The sequence below is a fragment of the Hyperoodon ampullatus genome, assembly GCF_949752795.1.
Source record: "Hyperoodon ampullatus genome assembly, chromosome: 10".
NCBI classification, from domain to species: domain Eukaryota; kingdom Metazoa; phylum Chordata; class Mammalia; order Artiodactyla; family Ziphiidae; genus Hyperoodon; species Hyperoodon ampullatus.
Window position 1 is genome coordinate 64,968,262 of NC_136923.1, and position 18,421 is coordinate 64,986,682.

At 43.8% G+C, this 18,421-nt stretch overlaps 1 protein-coding gene across 1 annotated transcript in view; it reads right to left on the reverse strand.

Moving 5' to 3' along the window:
- The window catches only part of LRRC1 (leucine rich repeat containing 1), a 127,113-nt gene that overhangs the window by 49,405 nt on the left and 59,287 nt on the right, over nucleotides 1-18,421 (reverse strand). Inside the window, exons 3-4 of the mRNA XM_079713489.1 lie at nucleotides 4,532-4,610; nucleotides 1,038-1,127 (exon numbers count right to left, since the gene is read on the reverse strand). Of these exons, the coding sequence (XP_079569615.1) occupies nucleotides 1,038-1,127; nucleotides 4,532-4,610 (169 nt within the window). The remainder of the gene's footprint in view (nucleotides 1-1,037; nucleotides 1,128-4,531; nucleotides 4,611-18,421) is intronic.

Genomic DNA, 18,421 nt, shown 5'->3' on the forward strand with positions numbered 1-18,421 from the left:
ATCTTAGAACTTAGGCAGGACGGGTAAGGCCGAGAGAAATCCTTTATGACAGCAGGACACACTGGTTCACCAGTGTCGGCTGGCCACAGTGGGCTTTTAAGTGGTCAAGCATGAGCCACCAGACTGCTTTAAGCCAGTGTCTGTCCTGAAGGGATGGAGAAGACGAGAAGACCTACTAAGATAATTCCATCAATCAGTTCATCTGTGGGAATGTGCAAAAGAACACTGATTCACCAGCATACAGTTTCTCCACAGGGTTTTATTTCTTGCCATGGCCGTCCTCCCTGACCTCCGAGCCAGCATCGTGGACACGTGCCCGTCCCATCCCACCCCTCTCCCCAGCCCCCCCCAACACACACACCACGCCTGCTCTCCAGACACACCACCCTAACTCCCTGTTCCCAGGTCCATGGCACACAAATATTGTCAGACAGAGCTGTTGTTTAGGGCACATGCCCTATGTTTCCAATGAAATTACTAGGAGTAGTCGTTTCTAAGAGTACTTAATAACCACCTATATGACACATGCTACTTCGCTTCAGTTAACTACTCTGGAATCCATCGGTTTGGAGAAAACTTCAAAACAAATTAGGTTTTTTGGGCTTCCCTGGTGGCGCGGTGGTTGAGAGTCCGCCTGCCGATGCAGGGGACACGCGTTCATGCCCCGGTCCGCGAGGATCCCACGTGCCGCGGAGCGGCTGGGCCCGTGAGCCATGGCTGCTGAGCCTGCGCATCCGGAGCCTGTGCTCCGCAACGGGAGAGGCCACAGCAGTGGGAGGCCCGCGTACCGCAAAAAAAAAAAAAAAAAAAAGAAAAATTAGGTTTTTCACTAGTAACAAGTAGCAGCATCCTTTTTAACCATTAAAATATAGGGGCAACTGGATGCAAAAACGCAGAGGCTTTCTTGAGGGAGATATTGAAGACTGGCTAAGCGGCTTTCTGAGTAGAAAAACAAGACCTGTAAAAGCGAAGGAAGTGGAGTTGATGATATAAACGCCCTTTCACCCTGTATATGCAAACTTCACATAAAAACTTACTTGCCAATATTTTCAGGCAGAGACTGCAGTGAGATGTCATTTACAGAAAGACATGTCAAATTCTGCAATTCGGGAAAGCTTTCTGGCAATCTAAAACAAAAAAAATATTGTTACAGTTGAAAAAGAGAAGAGCATATATGGTGTATACTAACATAAATATAAAGATTTCTTCTGTATGCTGACTGAAAAAACCTCCTAAAATTACTTTATATATGGCACATTTGTCTTGTCTTTCTATTTATAAGGAAAAAAATAAGGACTTGGTCTACCTAGCAGTACAGGGGTATGATAAATACTTGTTGACAGGGTGATCCAGAAATAATTAGAGAGGAAAGATATTCAAGCTGTAAGAATAAAGGAGAAACAATGTTGTGAGCCTACCGAGTGTATGGGTATGAAAGAAAATGATAAATATTTCCTGCAGCTGAAAGTGCCTAAGAGCGAAAATACTTTATTGATTAACAGAAAATAGAAATTTTAGTCTACAATATTATAATAAAACACAAGACAGTGGCTTGATTTTTTTTTCCTGTAGCTTATAATACCCAGAGCAAAGCTACAGATTACTTACAATTGATCAGCTGACAGCTAATTGCTACTTTCTTAATATTTTTCTTTTCACTTGATTTCATATGTCAATCATGTGAGATGATTTATGTTTCACAACGTTCTACACAAAGAGAAATTCTGCATACTTCCCTTAGACTACTGAAGAGCAAGGATTCAAAACAAAAGTATTATTTAAATACCTGCAAAGAAAGTTTACTTTCAATATTTCTATGGTTACTAGTATTTGGAGAGGAAAAAACACAAACTGAAAGCAAAAAAAATCTCATTGCATCTAAAATGCTGAAGGTCCTTATACATAAATCTGCTAAGATGGAGAAAAGAACACATAACTCATTTTTTTGCAGGGGGTGGTGAGGACTTCTTGCCTTAGTGATAGTCTCTAGATTAGAATCTTTCATTTCTTTCCCCTTTCTAGAGCTCTATTTACAATAGCCCGGATGGGAACAACCTAAATGTCCATCATCCGATGAATGGATAAAGAAGATGTGGCACATATATACAATGGAATATTACTCAGCCATAAAAAGAAACGAAATTGAGCTATTTGTAATGAGGTGGATAGACCTAGAGTCTGTCATACAGAGTGAAGTAAGTCAGAAAGAGAAAGACAAATACCGTATGCTAACACATATATATGGAATTTAGGGGGAAAAAATGTCATGAAGAACCTAGGGGTAAAATAGGAATAAAGACACAGACCTACTTGAGAATGGACTTGAGGATATGGGGATGGGGAAGGGTAAGCTGTGACAAAGCGAGAGAGAGGCATGGACATATATACACTACCAAACGTAAGGTAGATAGCTAGTGGGAAGCAGCCGCATAGCACAGGGAGATCAGCTTGGTGCTTTGTGACTGCCTGGAGGGGTGGGATAGGGAGGGTGGGAGGGAGGGAGACGCAAGAGGGAAGGGATATGGGAACAGATGTATATGTACAACTGATTCACTTTGTTATAAAGCAGAAACTAATAAAAAAAAATTCCTATGCTGTTTGACATCTAATACAGGTAATTCCAAACTTCAAAACCAAATCCAGGCCCCAAAAGACGAGAGTATTAACTAGGATTTTCATAATCGATGAAATACATTCTCAGGAATGGTTTCTACGAAGTTGCAACCTCTTTCGTAGTGTAATAGAGCTAAGATTTTTTAAATTTATATTTCAAAAGATGCAACTTAACGGTTCTGAGTTTTTACCAGAAACTATATATAATTTTAAAACTAGCTAAAATGATCGTAAATATAAGGAAATTGTATCTTTAAATGGCTGATTTGCTTTTTTCACTGGCTCTTAACATTAAGAGCCAAACTAGTGATGTGACCCGATGAGGAAGGCCAGACTTAAGGTCGGGAGAGAGGAAAGCTAGTCTGAGCTGCCGCTCAGAGGCTGCATGATCTAGAAAGGTCATTTCACCTCTTGGAGCCTCAGTTTCTTCAGCCATAAAATCACTAGGCCACGCTGAATAATTTTAAAGGTCCCTTCAACTCACAGACATCGTCTTAATTCTTTTTTTTTTTTTTTTTTTTTGGTCTTAATTCTTAAAAGAGCACACCTGCCAAATTAAAACAGCTTTCCTTTAAGAAACCTGCCAAAAACGAGTCCAGGGTGAAAACTGAGTAAGGCCTCATACGATGCAGTGTGTTCTGGTCAAGAGAGTTTTGAAATGATGATAAAGTCACATATCAGTTGACATTAGGGGAAAAACACTAAAGAAGTAGACAAGGGGATTAAGCAACTGAAGAGTTAACAAAAAACCTCCAGAGCAGCATAATATTTCCCAGCTGCCCAACCCTATGAGCTGCCTTGAGCACAAATAGCTCAGTTCAGTTCAACAAACACTGAGGGCTCACTCCATTCCAGAAAGTACAGTAGGGCTGCAGATAGAACCGTAAATGACAGAGGAGTACATCTCGTTGGGGGGCCTTGGTCAAAGTGATCGTTTACGTGTAGGTTTCGAGTGTTATGAGAAAAGTACTCAGAGAGGGTTACAGGGCCCAGAGGAGGGGCCGCGGGGAGTCGTCAGGAAAGGCCCCCTGAAGAAATGTGATGCTCAGGCTGCATCTTAAAGGAGAGCGAAAGGGTTGGCACAGTCAAAACGAGGGGGAGTGAAATCAGAGACCTGGAGCCCTTTATTACAGAGGACACAACATCAGACAAGGCAATTGAGGGCCATGCAGGTGGAAAGGCCGGCCAAGGTCAGGCAGAGGGCGGGGGGGAGGCTGCACAGCACACCAGGAGCTCCCACTTGATCTTATAGGGACGGGGAGCTACAGAAAGGTTTGAGAAAGAGGGACAACCATATGGATGATGGTTAAGAAAGAGAACGAGATGTGACAACGGTGGTGAGTTAGAAAGCTATCAGGCTAGAGCTTACTAGAGTACTATTTTTCATAAAAATAAACATTACTAATAACATAACTAAAATTCAAAAGACAAAAACCAGAATTGTTTTTAAGACATATTTATACTTCTTAAAAATAAGCAGATACGGGAAAAACAAAACGAAATAGGGCATTCCCCACCACTCCATACCCAAGAAGATCCAAGCAATTTTGAGACAGATGAGATGAATCCCAAATTTTAACTCAATCTCAATTTTTCTAGACACTTTAAAAAACACACACAAAAAAAGGGAATGGAAAGGAAAGGAAGAGTCCTTTCTTCGAGGTTGCTTACAGAGTCTTGAGAAATTTTATAAATAGGCCCACCTGGCCCAGAGAGACATCTAGAATGGACTCTTGAGGGCTGTCCCTGCATTGCTGTTTGGGCATCAACTCGGTTACCCTGGCAACACTGGCGCCTGGAATCCACTGGTCAGTGGGCTCACGACTGAGCCAGGAGCCACAGGAGGGGCTCCCAATGTCCCCGTGTTCAAAAAAGGTACCCTTAGTACTATGCACAGGAAAGCAAGCAGAAAGGTTACCTAGTCAGTGGGTTCCCGCTGAAGTCAGCGACCTGTAGTGCTTTACAGAATGAGATGCTCTCTGGAATTTCAGGAATATCTGCAGAAGGAAAGAAAATGTCTATCACTGACCACCACTGTTAACAGTTTTCATCATCCTCAAGATGGACCACAGTCACAAGGGAATATCACAAAGTACTAACTCCGCTCAAACATGGCATGGATTCCTAAAGTACTTTTCTACATTTATTTTACATTTGCTTTCCTAATATAAGATATATTCTAAACAGAAGCACATTCAAGAAAAACATAAAGAACAACCACCCCACCAAGTCCCATCACCTCATCAAAACTCACTGAGGGCATTCGGTTGTAATTTCCTTTAGGCTTTATTTCCCCTATGTTTTCATATGGTTATATCAGTACAAAGTATTCTAAAGTATGCATTTTAAAATTATGGAATTTCTTCTGATTATAAGCATATTTGGAAAATACAGAAAACTCCAGTGAAGAATAAAAAACCACCAACATTCCCATCACCCAGAGACAATATTTTATTCTGATGTATGTTTTTAATTGTCAGACACACATACAGAGTGTGTGTATAAATAGATCACATTTCAAAATACTAGGTTCATGCTTCACTTTATGTTATTTTACAAACTTTTTCCCCTGTCATTATTTTTCCAAATAGTTTCCCATTCTTAGTGGCAGAAAAGCCCACTGCACACATTTTCACACTTCATGTAACCAATCCCCAGTTGTTGGACATTTAGGTTGTTTCCAAGTTCCTAACGTTATAATTATATTTATGTCCATTTCTGGTTATTTCCTTAGGCTAAGCTCCCAGAGTGTAATCACTGTGTCAAAGGCACTAACACCTCTGCAGCACTTGACAAATACTGCTAAATTGCCTTCGAGGGGGCAAGGTACAGCTTTATACTTCCACCACCCGATTCAACATCTTTCCCTTCTTCCTTTCTTTCTCTTACATTTGAAAAACTGCCCATGTTATTGATAAAATAGTCTGGCAGCATTTTCTTTTATATTCCTTTGATTACTAATGAGGCTGAATATTTTTCCCCATGTTTACCTGCCACTAAACATTGCGATTCTTGAAATGACCAAAAATGCTATTTTAAATTCCTCTTTCTCTTGGTTTAAACCCTGAGGTTACAGCTTTCAGGGCTGGAAAAGGTTAGTTCATAGCATTTAATTTCAAGAATACATTTATTTTGGACATACTAATGTTAAGAAGGGCTAAAATAGAAAAGGCTCTCTTGATCCCATGCCGTTTCTTCCACCAGCTCGACAAAGGCAAGCAGAGCCAAAACATACCTAATATTTCTAAATTGGGGGTGAAAAGGAGATGGGAGAAATCAAGTGAGAAATGGATGCCCTGCTCCAACACCACAAAGTAATCAGAAGCTACATAAAAGCTCTAAGTACAAATTTAAAAGCTGCAAATATTTAAATTTGTGGTAACATTAGCCTCACACAATTCTCTGCCTTGCATGGTCGTATAAGGTAGTGAAGAATACATACTATTAATGATCCTAGTTTCATAAATATGACAGCAGTATATATATATATATGTGTGTGTACACACGCACACATATATACACACACATATACAAACATATACACACATATGTACACATACATGTGTGTACATACGTACTTGTGTGCATGCATATGTACACATACATACAGACAGACAGACACGCATGATATATATATATATATGTGTATATATATATGGCTTATCCACATTAAGAATGGACAAACTAGTGAATATAACAAAAAAGAGGCGGCCTCACAGCTACAGAGAACAAGCTAGTGGTCACCAGTTGGGTGGGGGGCAGGATAGAAGGAGGGGAGCAGGAGGTACAAACTATTAGGTATAAAATAAGCTACAAGGATATATTGTACAACCCAGGGAGTATAGCCAATATTTTATAATAACTCTAAGTGGAGCATAAGCTTTAAAAGCTGTGAATAACTATATTGTACACCTATAACTTATACAATATTGTACATCAACTAGACTTCAATTTAAAAAAAAAAGGAAAAGACCAAAAAAGAAAAAAGAAGGAACGAACAAAGGTACATCCATCCATCATTACAGGACCAGCACGGCTATCCAGGGTGTGAGGCCTGCGCAGGTAAAAGGTGCTGGTCAGCCCTGCACTCCTGACTGTCCCTCCTTGGCCACCACTTCAGGTCCTAGTGAGCAGTTTTCATAAGGCTGAAAAAAGAGGTGCAAGGGCTGCACCCGTCACCTCACAAGTGCTAGGGAAGATCAAGCTGACACCCACACACACACTGTACAGCAGCTTTCTGCTTGATCTGAGGAAAAGATCAAGGAAACAGAGAAAGAGGAAAGGCACATCAATTTGGTAGAAGTCTTGAATATTTCTCAGAGCATCAGAAACATCCCTGAAGCTCAGGAAGATGGGCCTACCAGGGAACACATGAACTCTGGTCGGGGCTGGTCTGGAGTCAGGGTATCTGAGGGTAACAACAGCAACTGCCAGAGAACACAGCTGGACCCAGTCCAGACAGAGCTGCCTTGTAGGAAGACATTCCATCCCTAGGCAAACCTGCTTGTACACAAGATCAGCAAACAGAACATAGGTCTCAACTCCAAAGACCATTTCTTTCTACCATACGCATGTTGCTAACTTAACTGAAAAGAATGTATTTGCCTATAAAAATAAGAGCTTTAGACAAGGAAGGCAATAGTGTGGCTAGAAGAGTCCTGCTTACTGGTTTGCTTTAAATTACTAAAAATATCAGAGCAGAAAACTAAGGAAGGGAACGTCTGTTCCTTCTTAAATACTTAGCTAAAATATCACACCCTCAGGGACACCTCCTTTGGGCCTCAAGATTCGGTCGGATCCCCCTGCTCTCAGGTTCCTGAAATCTGTTTCAGTTTTTTTTTTTGGTGTTTTTTTTTTTTTGCGGTACGCGAGCCTCTCACTGTTGTGGCCTCTGCCGTTGCGGAGCACAGGCTCCGGATGCGCAGGCTCAGCGGCCATGGCTCACGGGCCCAGCCGCTCCGCGGCATGTGGGATCTCCCGGACCGAGGCACGAACCCGCGTCCCCTGCATCGGCAGGCGGATTCTCAACCACTGCACCACCAGCGAAGCCCCCCTCTGTTACAGTATTAATTAAATAATTGTTTGGTGATGGTCAATCTCCCTTATTGAACTCTAGGCTCACTGCAAAGAAAGACCATGTGGGCCTTGTCTGTTGCTGTTTCCCCAAAGCTGACATAGTACAGTCGGCCTACAGGTTCCACATCTGGGAATTCAACCAACTGTGGATCAAAATATTAAAAAAATATTCCAGAAAGGTCCAAAAAAAGCAAAACTTCAATTTGCCTCATTGGGCAACTATTTACATAGTATTTAAATTGTATTTACAACTATTTACATTGTAATAGGTATTATAAGTAATCCAGAGATGATTTAAGGTATATGGGACGATATGCAAAGTTATATGCAAATATTATGCCATTTTACATGAGGGATTTGATCATCCTCGGATTTTGGTATTTTGTCCTCCACGGAGGCCGAGGGGTGACTGTACTAAGCTTAAACAAACAGCCCACGGGTACTGAATGAATAAATGAGAAACTCACATTGCTAAATCTCTGCAAAGACAGTTGCTCTCTAATCTGAGTCATGAAATATCCCCTGTAGGGTGAGTATTATCTCTGTTTTACTAGTAAGAAAACTGCTTGGTCCCAGATCTCCTACAAGAGATAGTATAAAGCCTGCAGGTTATTCCCAGCTGAAATCCCCTTTAACTGTCTTCCAAGTGTTTTGCTCTGGACAAATGTGAGGTTTAAGACTAAACATGAAAAACTATAGACAAAAACCACTTCTCAATGAGGCCAAGGCTGACCACCAACCTTTTCCGCATTTATGAGGTCTGCACCCTCGGATAAACTATTTAACCTACCTGTGTCTAATTTCCTTATCTGTAAAATGGGTCATCAACAGATATTTTCAAATAATGCCAGTATAGCATACCTTAAGTGCTGCAGAAGTTCAGAGAAGGGAGAAAATGAAACAAAGGACACAATGCTTTGAACCAAATAAATAAGAGTAGAGGAGCAGCACAGGCAGGAATGTGACACTGGATGCAAAGTGGGGAGAGGGTAGGCCCTGGGCACAGTTTGCCTGAACTTTAGGATATCAGTTTGGGGGTATCTGGAGAGAAGGGCGGAGAGCTCTCTTGACAGAAGACTACCAATGCCAGGCTGAGCTGTTCACAATTAATTTGCCAGACAAGGAGTTCCCTCTTCTCTAAAAGAGGGATCATCACAGCTCCAGCTTAGGGTTGCACAAGAATAAAGGAGAGTCACACAAATAAAAGCACACGGTACACTCTACTGGACCTCTTTTTTATACTGGGTGGGGGATCAGTAGAGAGGACCACTATTTTCCATTCAAAGCCAAATAATTTTTTTATGGAAATATAACTGACTTACAATGTTGTATTAATTACTGCTGTATAGCAAAGTGATTCAGCTATACATATATATATTCTTTTTTTATATTCTTTTCCATTATGGTTTATCACAGGATATTGAATATAGTTCCCTGTGCTGTACAGTAGGACCTGGTTGTTTATCCATCCTATGTATAATAGCTTACATCTGCCAACCCCAGCCTCCCACTCCATCCCTCCCCCAACCCCCTCCCCCTTGGCAACCACCAGTCTGTTCTCTATGTCCGTGATTCTGTTTCTGTTTCATAGGTAGGTTCATTTGTGTCGTATTTTAGATTCCACGTATAAGTGATATCATATGGTATTTGTCTTTCTCTGTCTGACTTACTGCACTCTAGTATGATAATCTCTAGGTCCATCCATGTTGCTGCAAATGAAGGCCGAATAATTTGAAGAAGAGTGGCGTTATTAATAGAGATGAGAGGCCTGAGAGGGCTTTTGCTTCTATCTGAGAAGGAATAAAAGCCTGAATGAACATCTATTTACACACAAATATTAGAAATAACTCATGAGGTTTTTCCTCTCATTAAAGAAGGTACCCCCAAACTTATAACTGCCAACATTCAGCTTAGTTCAAGCTTCTATATAAAGTGAAACAAAAAAAAAATCTTTACTCATATTTTTCATGTATTTGGACTGTCTTTGTCTTATATACGTCCAAGAATAAAAGCATAAAATTTGAAATTTACAAAATGTCTGAAAATTATTATAAAATTAAGTAATCTCTTCCCTACAATTTTCTTAAAATAACCTTCAATTCAGACCCACTCTAAACTACCTTCATTTCTGAATCAGAATTGCTTTGAATTAGTGAGATGTGGTTGTACTTAAAAAATAAAAATACTGAATCTGTTGTTTACCAATATAACCATTACTACCACGTGTGTACAGGCGACTGATAATCAGTCCTAAACTCTGCAGTGCCAAAAATCTTCACCACCACCAAGCAGACAACCATCCTGGCACCATGAGCCCAAGGGCTTCTGAGAGAGAGTACACTTTTCACCGCAGATACTGTCATTTAGAAAGTGATTTAGAAGGACAGTGCTTGCCCTTCCTGGCACTCCTGCTATTTTCTCAGCATCCATTTTTAACACATCAGGCTGGGGTTCCACCTTCCCCAGCCCCCTCACCCACAGAAGTAATACAGAGCCTTAGCCTGCAATCCTCTATAAAGAACCCGATGCCCAGAAGCCTCAAGGTGGACCACGCCCTTTCCTGAAAAGCTATCACCATCTCAGGGCCCGCCTTGGGATAGACACAGGCTGGACTGTGTGACCTTCCTTCTAACTCCTTCTAAGGAGTTTAGAACCTTCCAGGGCATTTCCTGTCACATAGAACGGTGCACAAACGGCCTGTCCAGTCTATGATCGCAGCCCCAGTGCACAGCAGGATAAGTTCTTTCTGAATAACTGAATTACTCACTGGCATTTCTTCTGGTTCTATATAAACAGCATCTCTTCTCCTGGGTTCAAGACCCATCTGAGGTCCGCAGTTACAGTACGAGGCTCTCTCCACCAAGAGACCATGAAATGCGAAGCAGAACGAAAGTTTGCAGGCCCGCAGCAGGCGTGCAACACTATTGAATTACCAACTGCGCTGGGCCTGGGATCCGGAGACAGACTCCAGGCCCTGAGCACGGGGATGCCTACACTGCCGGGCGCCCCTGCTCCTCGCAAAGGGCTGCTGGCCTTCTCTGCCTCGTCCACCACCCCAGGCTACTGAGAGGTACGATGAGATGATGTACAGGGTAACGTGGTAAAGTACACAAATGTAAAGGACTAGGTGGGGGGAGGTGTTCCCCCCCAAGGGGCACAGGCTGGCTTTGTCACTTTTTCTATCAACGTGTGGGGTCTGGGGCACATGGTCCCCCGCTCCTCTCACCCCGACACACTCAGACCAGAGGGGAAACTGTCCTCAAGATCTCTGTCAGCACAGAGGGAACTGAGTCTTTACCTGAGCATTTTGTTATCAGTATCGCATCTCAGAGAAATGTGCAGCTGCACGAACCGTCAGGCGTTGAGGGCAGTACCTCAACGCATCACTGATACTAAACCACATCAGAAACAAACAAAAAATAAGACAGCACAAGCAAACGGCGCTATGGCAACGACAGCCACCCCTGAACTGCCCTGAGAGATCCAGGGGCAGAGGTGACCCAACAGCCACCTGGCCGTCCCAGAGGCACCCGGGTACCAGACTCTAACCTCCCCTGGCCTCTGCGGTGACATTCCACAAGCCACCTCGAGACTTGTCCTGGTAATAAATGTGCACCAGGGCCCACCAGCCAGTGCTGGTCGCCATGGAGACGTGCGCACACACACCTCCCTTCAACCACATATACACCTATACTTTTTAGCACAGTACTTCTACTTTAGAGGAAGATTTGAAATTGCTCCCCACTGCCTGGAGCTCAGAGAAGCCCCCTTTGCAATCGGTCACCTGGCAGTTGTTGTCACCGCCACCTTGGACACAAGTAGCAGGTCTCAGGCACTGAGAGAACAGCAGGGGACAGACTCAAGGTCAGGAAGTGACAGGTACAGGTCTGAAAGAGGAACTCCTCCGAGCCCTGTTACATCACTTGACTCTGTGGCCCCAGATAAGAAGAGATGCCTTTCTGAGGGTCTTCATGCATCATCTAATCCCAAAAACAAACAGTGGGATGGATGGTGGTGGTCCCGCAAGCAGATGCAGAAGCAGGCCTGGAAACATTAACTAAACAGCCCAAGGTCACTGTGCTCACGTGTGCAGGAGCAGAGCTTTGAAATTCGGGTCCATCTGCTTCACGGAGAGGAAGAGGACAGTCAGATTCCATCGGCTCCAAACGTGCTGGAGAAAGAGATGCTGGAGGAAATGCACCTGGGGAGACAGACGAGGCGGGAATACAGGCCCACAGTTCCGAGAGAGGCCTGGGCAGTCATCTCACCCAGAGACGGGGTGGGTGAACTCTGTTGTGAGGGCCCCCAACACGCAGCTGGGGGCAGAGCCAAGAGGTCGAGGGAGCAAAGGGGTCCCCGAGGGGGTGGGTCTACGGTACGGCCAGCAGGTAGGGGACATGGGCTGGGCCCCAGGGTTCTGCTGCCACCGTCCAGAGGCGCCAACAGAGAGAGTGGTTTGAGGGGAATCAAACCGCAAAGGTGGAGAAGCCAGGTCGCCTGCCGGTTCCTGTGGACAGAGAGGAACAGAGGGCATACAGCAGCTGCCCGACTCCAGTCTCAGACACGGGGCTCCTGGCCAGCAACATGGGGAAACGGGGAGACGGTGACACGACTTTCCGACCATGAAGCCAGATGTGAGTATTTACAAGGGTCACTGTCCTCTGGGCTCTGTTTAATCAGAGATTATAGCCTGACTGGGGCCTCGAAATCTCCTGGCTTTTTACTCAATGACAATGAGTTCTTCTTATCAAAATAAAGACTTAGCAATCCTGTGTCACAATCCCTCTAAAATAAATCCTGCTGTTCCATTAAATCTGAAAGTCTGCGAGCCTGGAGACTTTGGAGTGTGCCGTCAGAAAGCCTGGCAATTCAGGGGAAAGAGGAAGGAGGGGTTTATGGCTTGAGGAGAAAACCAAGGTCAAGGGGAAAGTTCACTGTAGCGTGCTTGGGTCTCATCTTTTTGTTTGGGACATCTGCGGGGTGGGCGGAGAGGCAGACAGAAGTAAGATGAAGGAGCGTGGATGCTCATGCCCGTCTTTGCTCAGAAGGCAACACGGAGGGGACGCAGGGCCAAGGGGAGGCTGAGGGTGGAGGCTTCAGAACCCCGTCCCGGTCCACATCCACAGGGAAAGACGGAAGGGGCACCTGGAGGCACGGGTGCAGATGAGGGAGAAGCCCACAGGCTGGGAGATGTCCCTTCCCACAGCAGAGGCAAGTGACAAAACCCCCAACATGAAACATCCTCAGCAATGAACCCCGCATCCATGAGGCGATGCTGCATGCAGTGGGCAGGGAAGACTGGAGGGTCACCCTGGCTTGGAGACGGGGATCCCGTCCCGTATAAACACCATGAATGCAGGCCTGGCCAAAGACAGGATTCAAACACGACAAGGACTAAACAACCAGCCGTGAACAGAATGAGCGCGTGAAAAAAGATGCTGCCGGGCCGTGGTGAAATACTGAATGCTGTGACTTCAGGCTCGCTCTGTACATCATGCTGCTTCATTGAGGACTATTTACTGCTCAGGTAAAACAGGGCCCTGTGTGCCAAGTGGGCTGGCTGACTGCTGGCTGCCTGATACCATCCTGCTTTAAAATATCTGGGATTGGTCTTCCCTGGTGGAGCAGTGGTTGAGAGTCCGCCTGCCGATGCAGGGGACACAGGTTCGTGCCCCAGTCCAGGAAGATCCCACGTGCCGCGGAGCGGCTGGGCCCGTGAGCCATGGCCGCTGAGCCTGCGCGTCCGGAGCCTGTGCTCTGCAACGGGAGAGGCCACAGCAGTGAGAGGCCCGCGTACCGGAAAAAAAAAAAAATCTGGGATTATCAAGAAAGGCTCAGTATGAACGCGTGATCCCAGTCTGCATTTGCTGCCCCAGCTGTTCCTCAGGGTGTGCAGGGAAAAAAATAATAATGTGAAGTGGACATTTTTTGTTTTCAAAGGCACCATCTCATTTATCACATTATTCCAGCACCCAGGGACTCGCCCAGGAGGCAGCCGGCCTTTGTAGACAAAAGGTGTGATTCCTGCGGCAGCCTTTCCAGCGTCTGGAAGGAAAAATGGGAACAGACAGTGCAGGGCAGAAAGGCTGGCACAGCCTCTGCGTGGTGCAAGGGGAAGGTGGGACACGGGCCCTTTGTCAAAGTTTTATTTTGAGTCTTGGTAACTTGTGCTGGGAAAAAAATTTCCCAGCCCAGAGGGTTTTCACCTAATTCCAGCCACAATTACAAAAATAACCTTTACTCCTCAGCTTTTCCTCCCCAGCAGAGTTGGCTCAATAAACTCAAATATGTCCCGAGATACAAGATCTCCTGTTTTGGAAAAAAAAAAAATCACCGGAAAGAAAGAATTACAGAAAAGTAAATGTTAGGTTTCATACAGAATGAGAAGGGGGGTTGGGGGGAATGTGGACAGTTTCGCATTTTTTCTATTTGCCCTCCTCCCAAAATAAAATATATAGGATTTTGAAATAATGTCTACTTAAACCTCAAGATAACAGCAACTAAATTTCAAAACCAAAAAACAGTATTTGTATTCATCAGCTATTTTAACAGTCACTCAAAATTACCACTCATTTTAATTACTCCCATTTAATATGGACAAAATCACAACTCCTGGTATTTATGCACCAAAATTCTCTAGGGAAATGAGGTCTTCCAATGGATCCAGTATGCTATGATCCAGAAATGAAGGCTTCTGCTCTCCCCCAAGCTCCTCCATCTTCTGAGACCACACACCCTTTCCCTCCCCTGAACTGCAGATAAGCACCTGGGGTCAGGGTCCCCCTGCACATGGATTCTGTGGGTCTGGCCCCGTGCTGCTCGTGACACCTTTATAAGTATACTTCACCTTTCCAGTTAGCATCTGTGACCGTCAGCTGAGATAAACATCCTCTCACACCACCACACCACACACAGTGTTTGCCAACTGACAGACCACAGGCTGGGGTGAGTCATTCAGACTCCTAAAGCCATGCTCTGTGGAACACAGAGAACAGAGGACAGGGCGCAGGGCTGGGGGTGACAATGTGCTCTCCACAAGTGCAGGGAGAAGCCTCCTGGCCCAGGTGAACTCGCCAGAACGATGAGCGTCAAGAGTTCCCACCAGCCCCTCCCAGGGCACATCCCTAACCCGGGGCCAAAAAAAACACTGAGAATCCCAGAGGCTGGGGATTACCAAATTTCACAGGACAGAAGAATCCCTCGGAACGCTTACTTGATGAAAGGGCTGGGCCCACTCCGAGCCAACGGATTCACAGGGTCGAGGGTCTGGAGAAGGAATCTGCATTTTAATCCAGCTCTCCTGGAGATGCAGAGTAAAAGGGTCTTCAAGCCCCCGAGAAACACTGAGGCATTTAACCTAATTGGTTCTCAGCCCTGAATGCACATCAGAATCACCTGGTGCCATCATCGCCCGAGATTCCAGTAAGTCAGCCTGGGTGGGATCCAGGAAGAAAGACAAATATCATATGATATCACTTCTATGTAGAATCTAAAAAAAATGATACAGATGAACTTATTTACAAAACAGAAGCAGACTCACAGACATACAAATCAAACTTACGGTTAGCAAAGGGGAAAGGAGGCAGGGGAGAGGGATCAATTAGGAGCCTGGGATTAATAGATACACACTACTATATACAAAATAAATAAACAACGAGGTCCTACTGTATAGCACAGGGAACTGTATTCAATATCTTGTAATAACCTATAATGGAAAAGAATCTGAAAAAGAATATACATATTTTTATATATTTATTTACATATATATTTTTATAACTGAATATATATTTATATAACGGAACCACTTTGCTGTACACCAGAAACTAACACAACATTGTAAATCAACTATATGGTATTAAAAAAAAAAAAAAACCTACCTCAGGTGAATCTAAGATGCAGCCAGGTCAGGGCCCACTGATGATGAGGCCCTGGCTGTGTTGGTGTGGTACCCAACTTACCCAACAATTACTCACAGCTCCTGTCCACCATCCACCTCCAGAGTAAAGCTATTTCTGCTCTTAGACGGAAGCCCAGCCTACAACACATAAGGCTATGTGCACTGAGCGCTTGCTTGATCAGACTGCTTCAAAGGGAGCCAGAACAGTGATGGGAGGTAAAGTAAAGCTGTCTTGTTGTTTGGAAGAAGAGTAGGGGAAAGAGGTGGGGTAAAGATGCAAAGGGGGTCTGTTTGAATCTATTTAACAGCCTCCTTCCCATTTTTAGATAAAATCAATTTTTAAGAACTCCCTCTACTTGTAATACAAGTACACTTTTTCAACACTAACCCTAAAAAGAAAAGAGGTTAAACTAGAAAACTGAGTGCAAAAGTCTTCTAAAAAGGGCTCAAAAACATATTTATGCTATTCCAAAAAATACTGTAGAAAAAGAGCTTAAGGGCTTAAATACATAAGCTGTCAACTCACAGATGAAAAGGTATGATATTAGTAACAATTTCAGGTGTATAGCAAAGTGATTCAGATATATAGATATATACAGACAGATTCTTTTTCAGATTCTTTTCTCTTATAGGTTATTACAGAATATTAAGTAGAGTTCCCTGTACTATACAGTAGGTCCTTGTTTGTTATCTATTTCATATATGGTAGTGTGTACCTGTTAATCCCAAACTCCTAATTTATCCCTCCCCTCATTTCCCCTTGGTAACCATAAGTTTGTTTCCTATGTCCGTGGGTCTATTTCTGTTTTCTATATAAGGTCATTTGTATCTTTTGTTTTTCAGATTCCACATATAAGTGATATCATATATTTGTCTTTCTCTGTCTAACTTACTTCACTTAGTATGATAATCTCTAGGTCCATCCATGTTGCTGCAAATAGCATTATTTCATTCTTTTTATGGCTGAGTAGTATTCCATTGTATATATGTGTATGTGTGTGGGGGGGGTTATATATATACATCTGTGTATCTGTGAGATAGACAGATATATCAATCACATCTTCTTTATCCATTCATCTGTCAATGGACATTTAAGTCGCTTCCATGTCGTGGCTATTGTAAATAGTGCTGCTATGAACATTGGGGTGCATGTATCTTTTCAAATTATGGTTATGGTTAGGTTCCTAAATGAGTGGCTCCTGGCTCCAATTTAATTTACATGACTTTCCCTGGAGATTAAAATGCAAACTCCGGGGATCCTGCTCTGGGAATTCTGAACGTGTAGTCCTTGGGGAAGGTGGGAGATATGCAATTTTAACAAAGATTCTGACGTAGGCGGTCCCAGAGCCCACCTGGAGAAACACTGATCCAAGTGAAGGAAGGAAGACCAAAATCCAAAGTCTAAATTTCCAGGTAGAAAGAATTCTTGCTCCCGTCATACCTGAAATCCCCTTTCTCTGTGGTCTGATGGTCAGCAGGACATTGATTTGTTGGACTTTGTCATCTTTTTCTCCATCCTCCCTTTTAAACCTACAAGCATGGTTTTGCCCACATGGTCTGTAGGCCTCTGGGGATAGACTGTAGCTTGTTGTTTCTGGACAGGATTCTTCCTTCTGCTCTATCTGTGATAACATCCCAGTTCCTGATGTGCAGAGAAAGCACAATAAAAGTTTCTCAAAGTTCCTATGTGCTTCTTTTCAAGAACTTAAAATCTGTTATAAAGATCACACCTTATAATGCCATGGAAGTGCTAAACCTCACATTTCATTGATTCTCTGCCAGCCATCTACCAGTTTCTGAACTGATTAATTCACATAATTCAAGAAATCTGCACCTAAGGCTGGATAGAGGGGCTGCAGACCCTGCACCTTATTACAAAGCACCATTCAGAGAATAAGTGCTCCTACAAATCAAAAAGTGACAAAAACAGGGGCTCTCCTCTTATATCCAGTTTCTCTCTGAAGTTAAAACGGAAGCAATGGCCCCAAGGGCAAAGGCTAAGAGAGTACCCTATTCATTCACGTGTCCATATATCAGACTATTTACGCAGCTAATACTTGGTGAACCCTGGTGACTTATGTCAGGCTATGTGGCAGAAGCTAAGGAGGCAAAGGTGAGTAACAGAGGCACGGCCTTTGCCCACAATGATCTTAAAATGCAGTGGGGAAGAGAGCTGTCATAAAAATAAGCCCAGTGTAGTGTGACACCCAACAAGGGCAACCTCACCAGGGCGGAGAGAGTCTGCGAGTGGGAAGGGCAGGTTGATGACTTAAACTTTGCCTCCATTGACTTTTTATAATGAACCATATGCTGCTTTCCTAATTATAAAAAAAAAAAAAAAATCCCAAGGTGAAATAAACTTGGAAATACAATGGGTAAATGCAATCATTAAAGGATCTTAGAAGGAGAAACACTGTGGTCCTCAACACTTAACATGGAATAACCAGGCTTAAAATGCCAGAGTCCACTCTCGTCCCAACCATCGCTGACAACCAGACTCCAGAAAAAAGAATATTGGTGACTGGTTTCCCCCACCTTTTGCCTTCTGGGTGTGCCTGAGACGGCTCATTCCCATGCCAGACACCCATCAAACCCACACACATTATGATCCAACTTATGAAACTCCCCCATTAATTATATCATGGTCAGCCGTCCAAGACACACATCACATCAGGGTTGCTTCCGTGCCTTAGAACTGGCAGATCCAGCAGGAAACCGTGATGGCTGTTGTTTCCTCCCGGAAATGGGGGCTGCAGGTGTTTTTCAAGCACTTCTCTGATCTCGCAAAGAGAGTCCAGAGAAACGCACAGAACAGCAAGCAATGAATGCCATAAA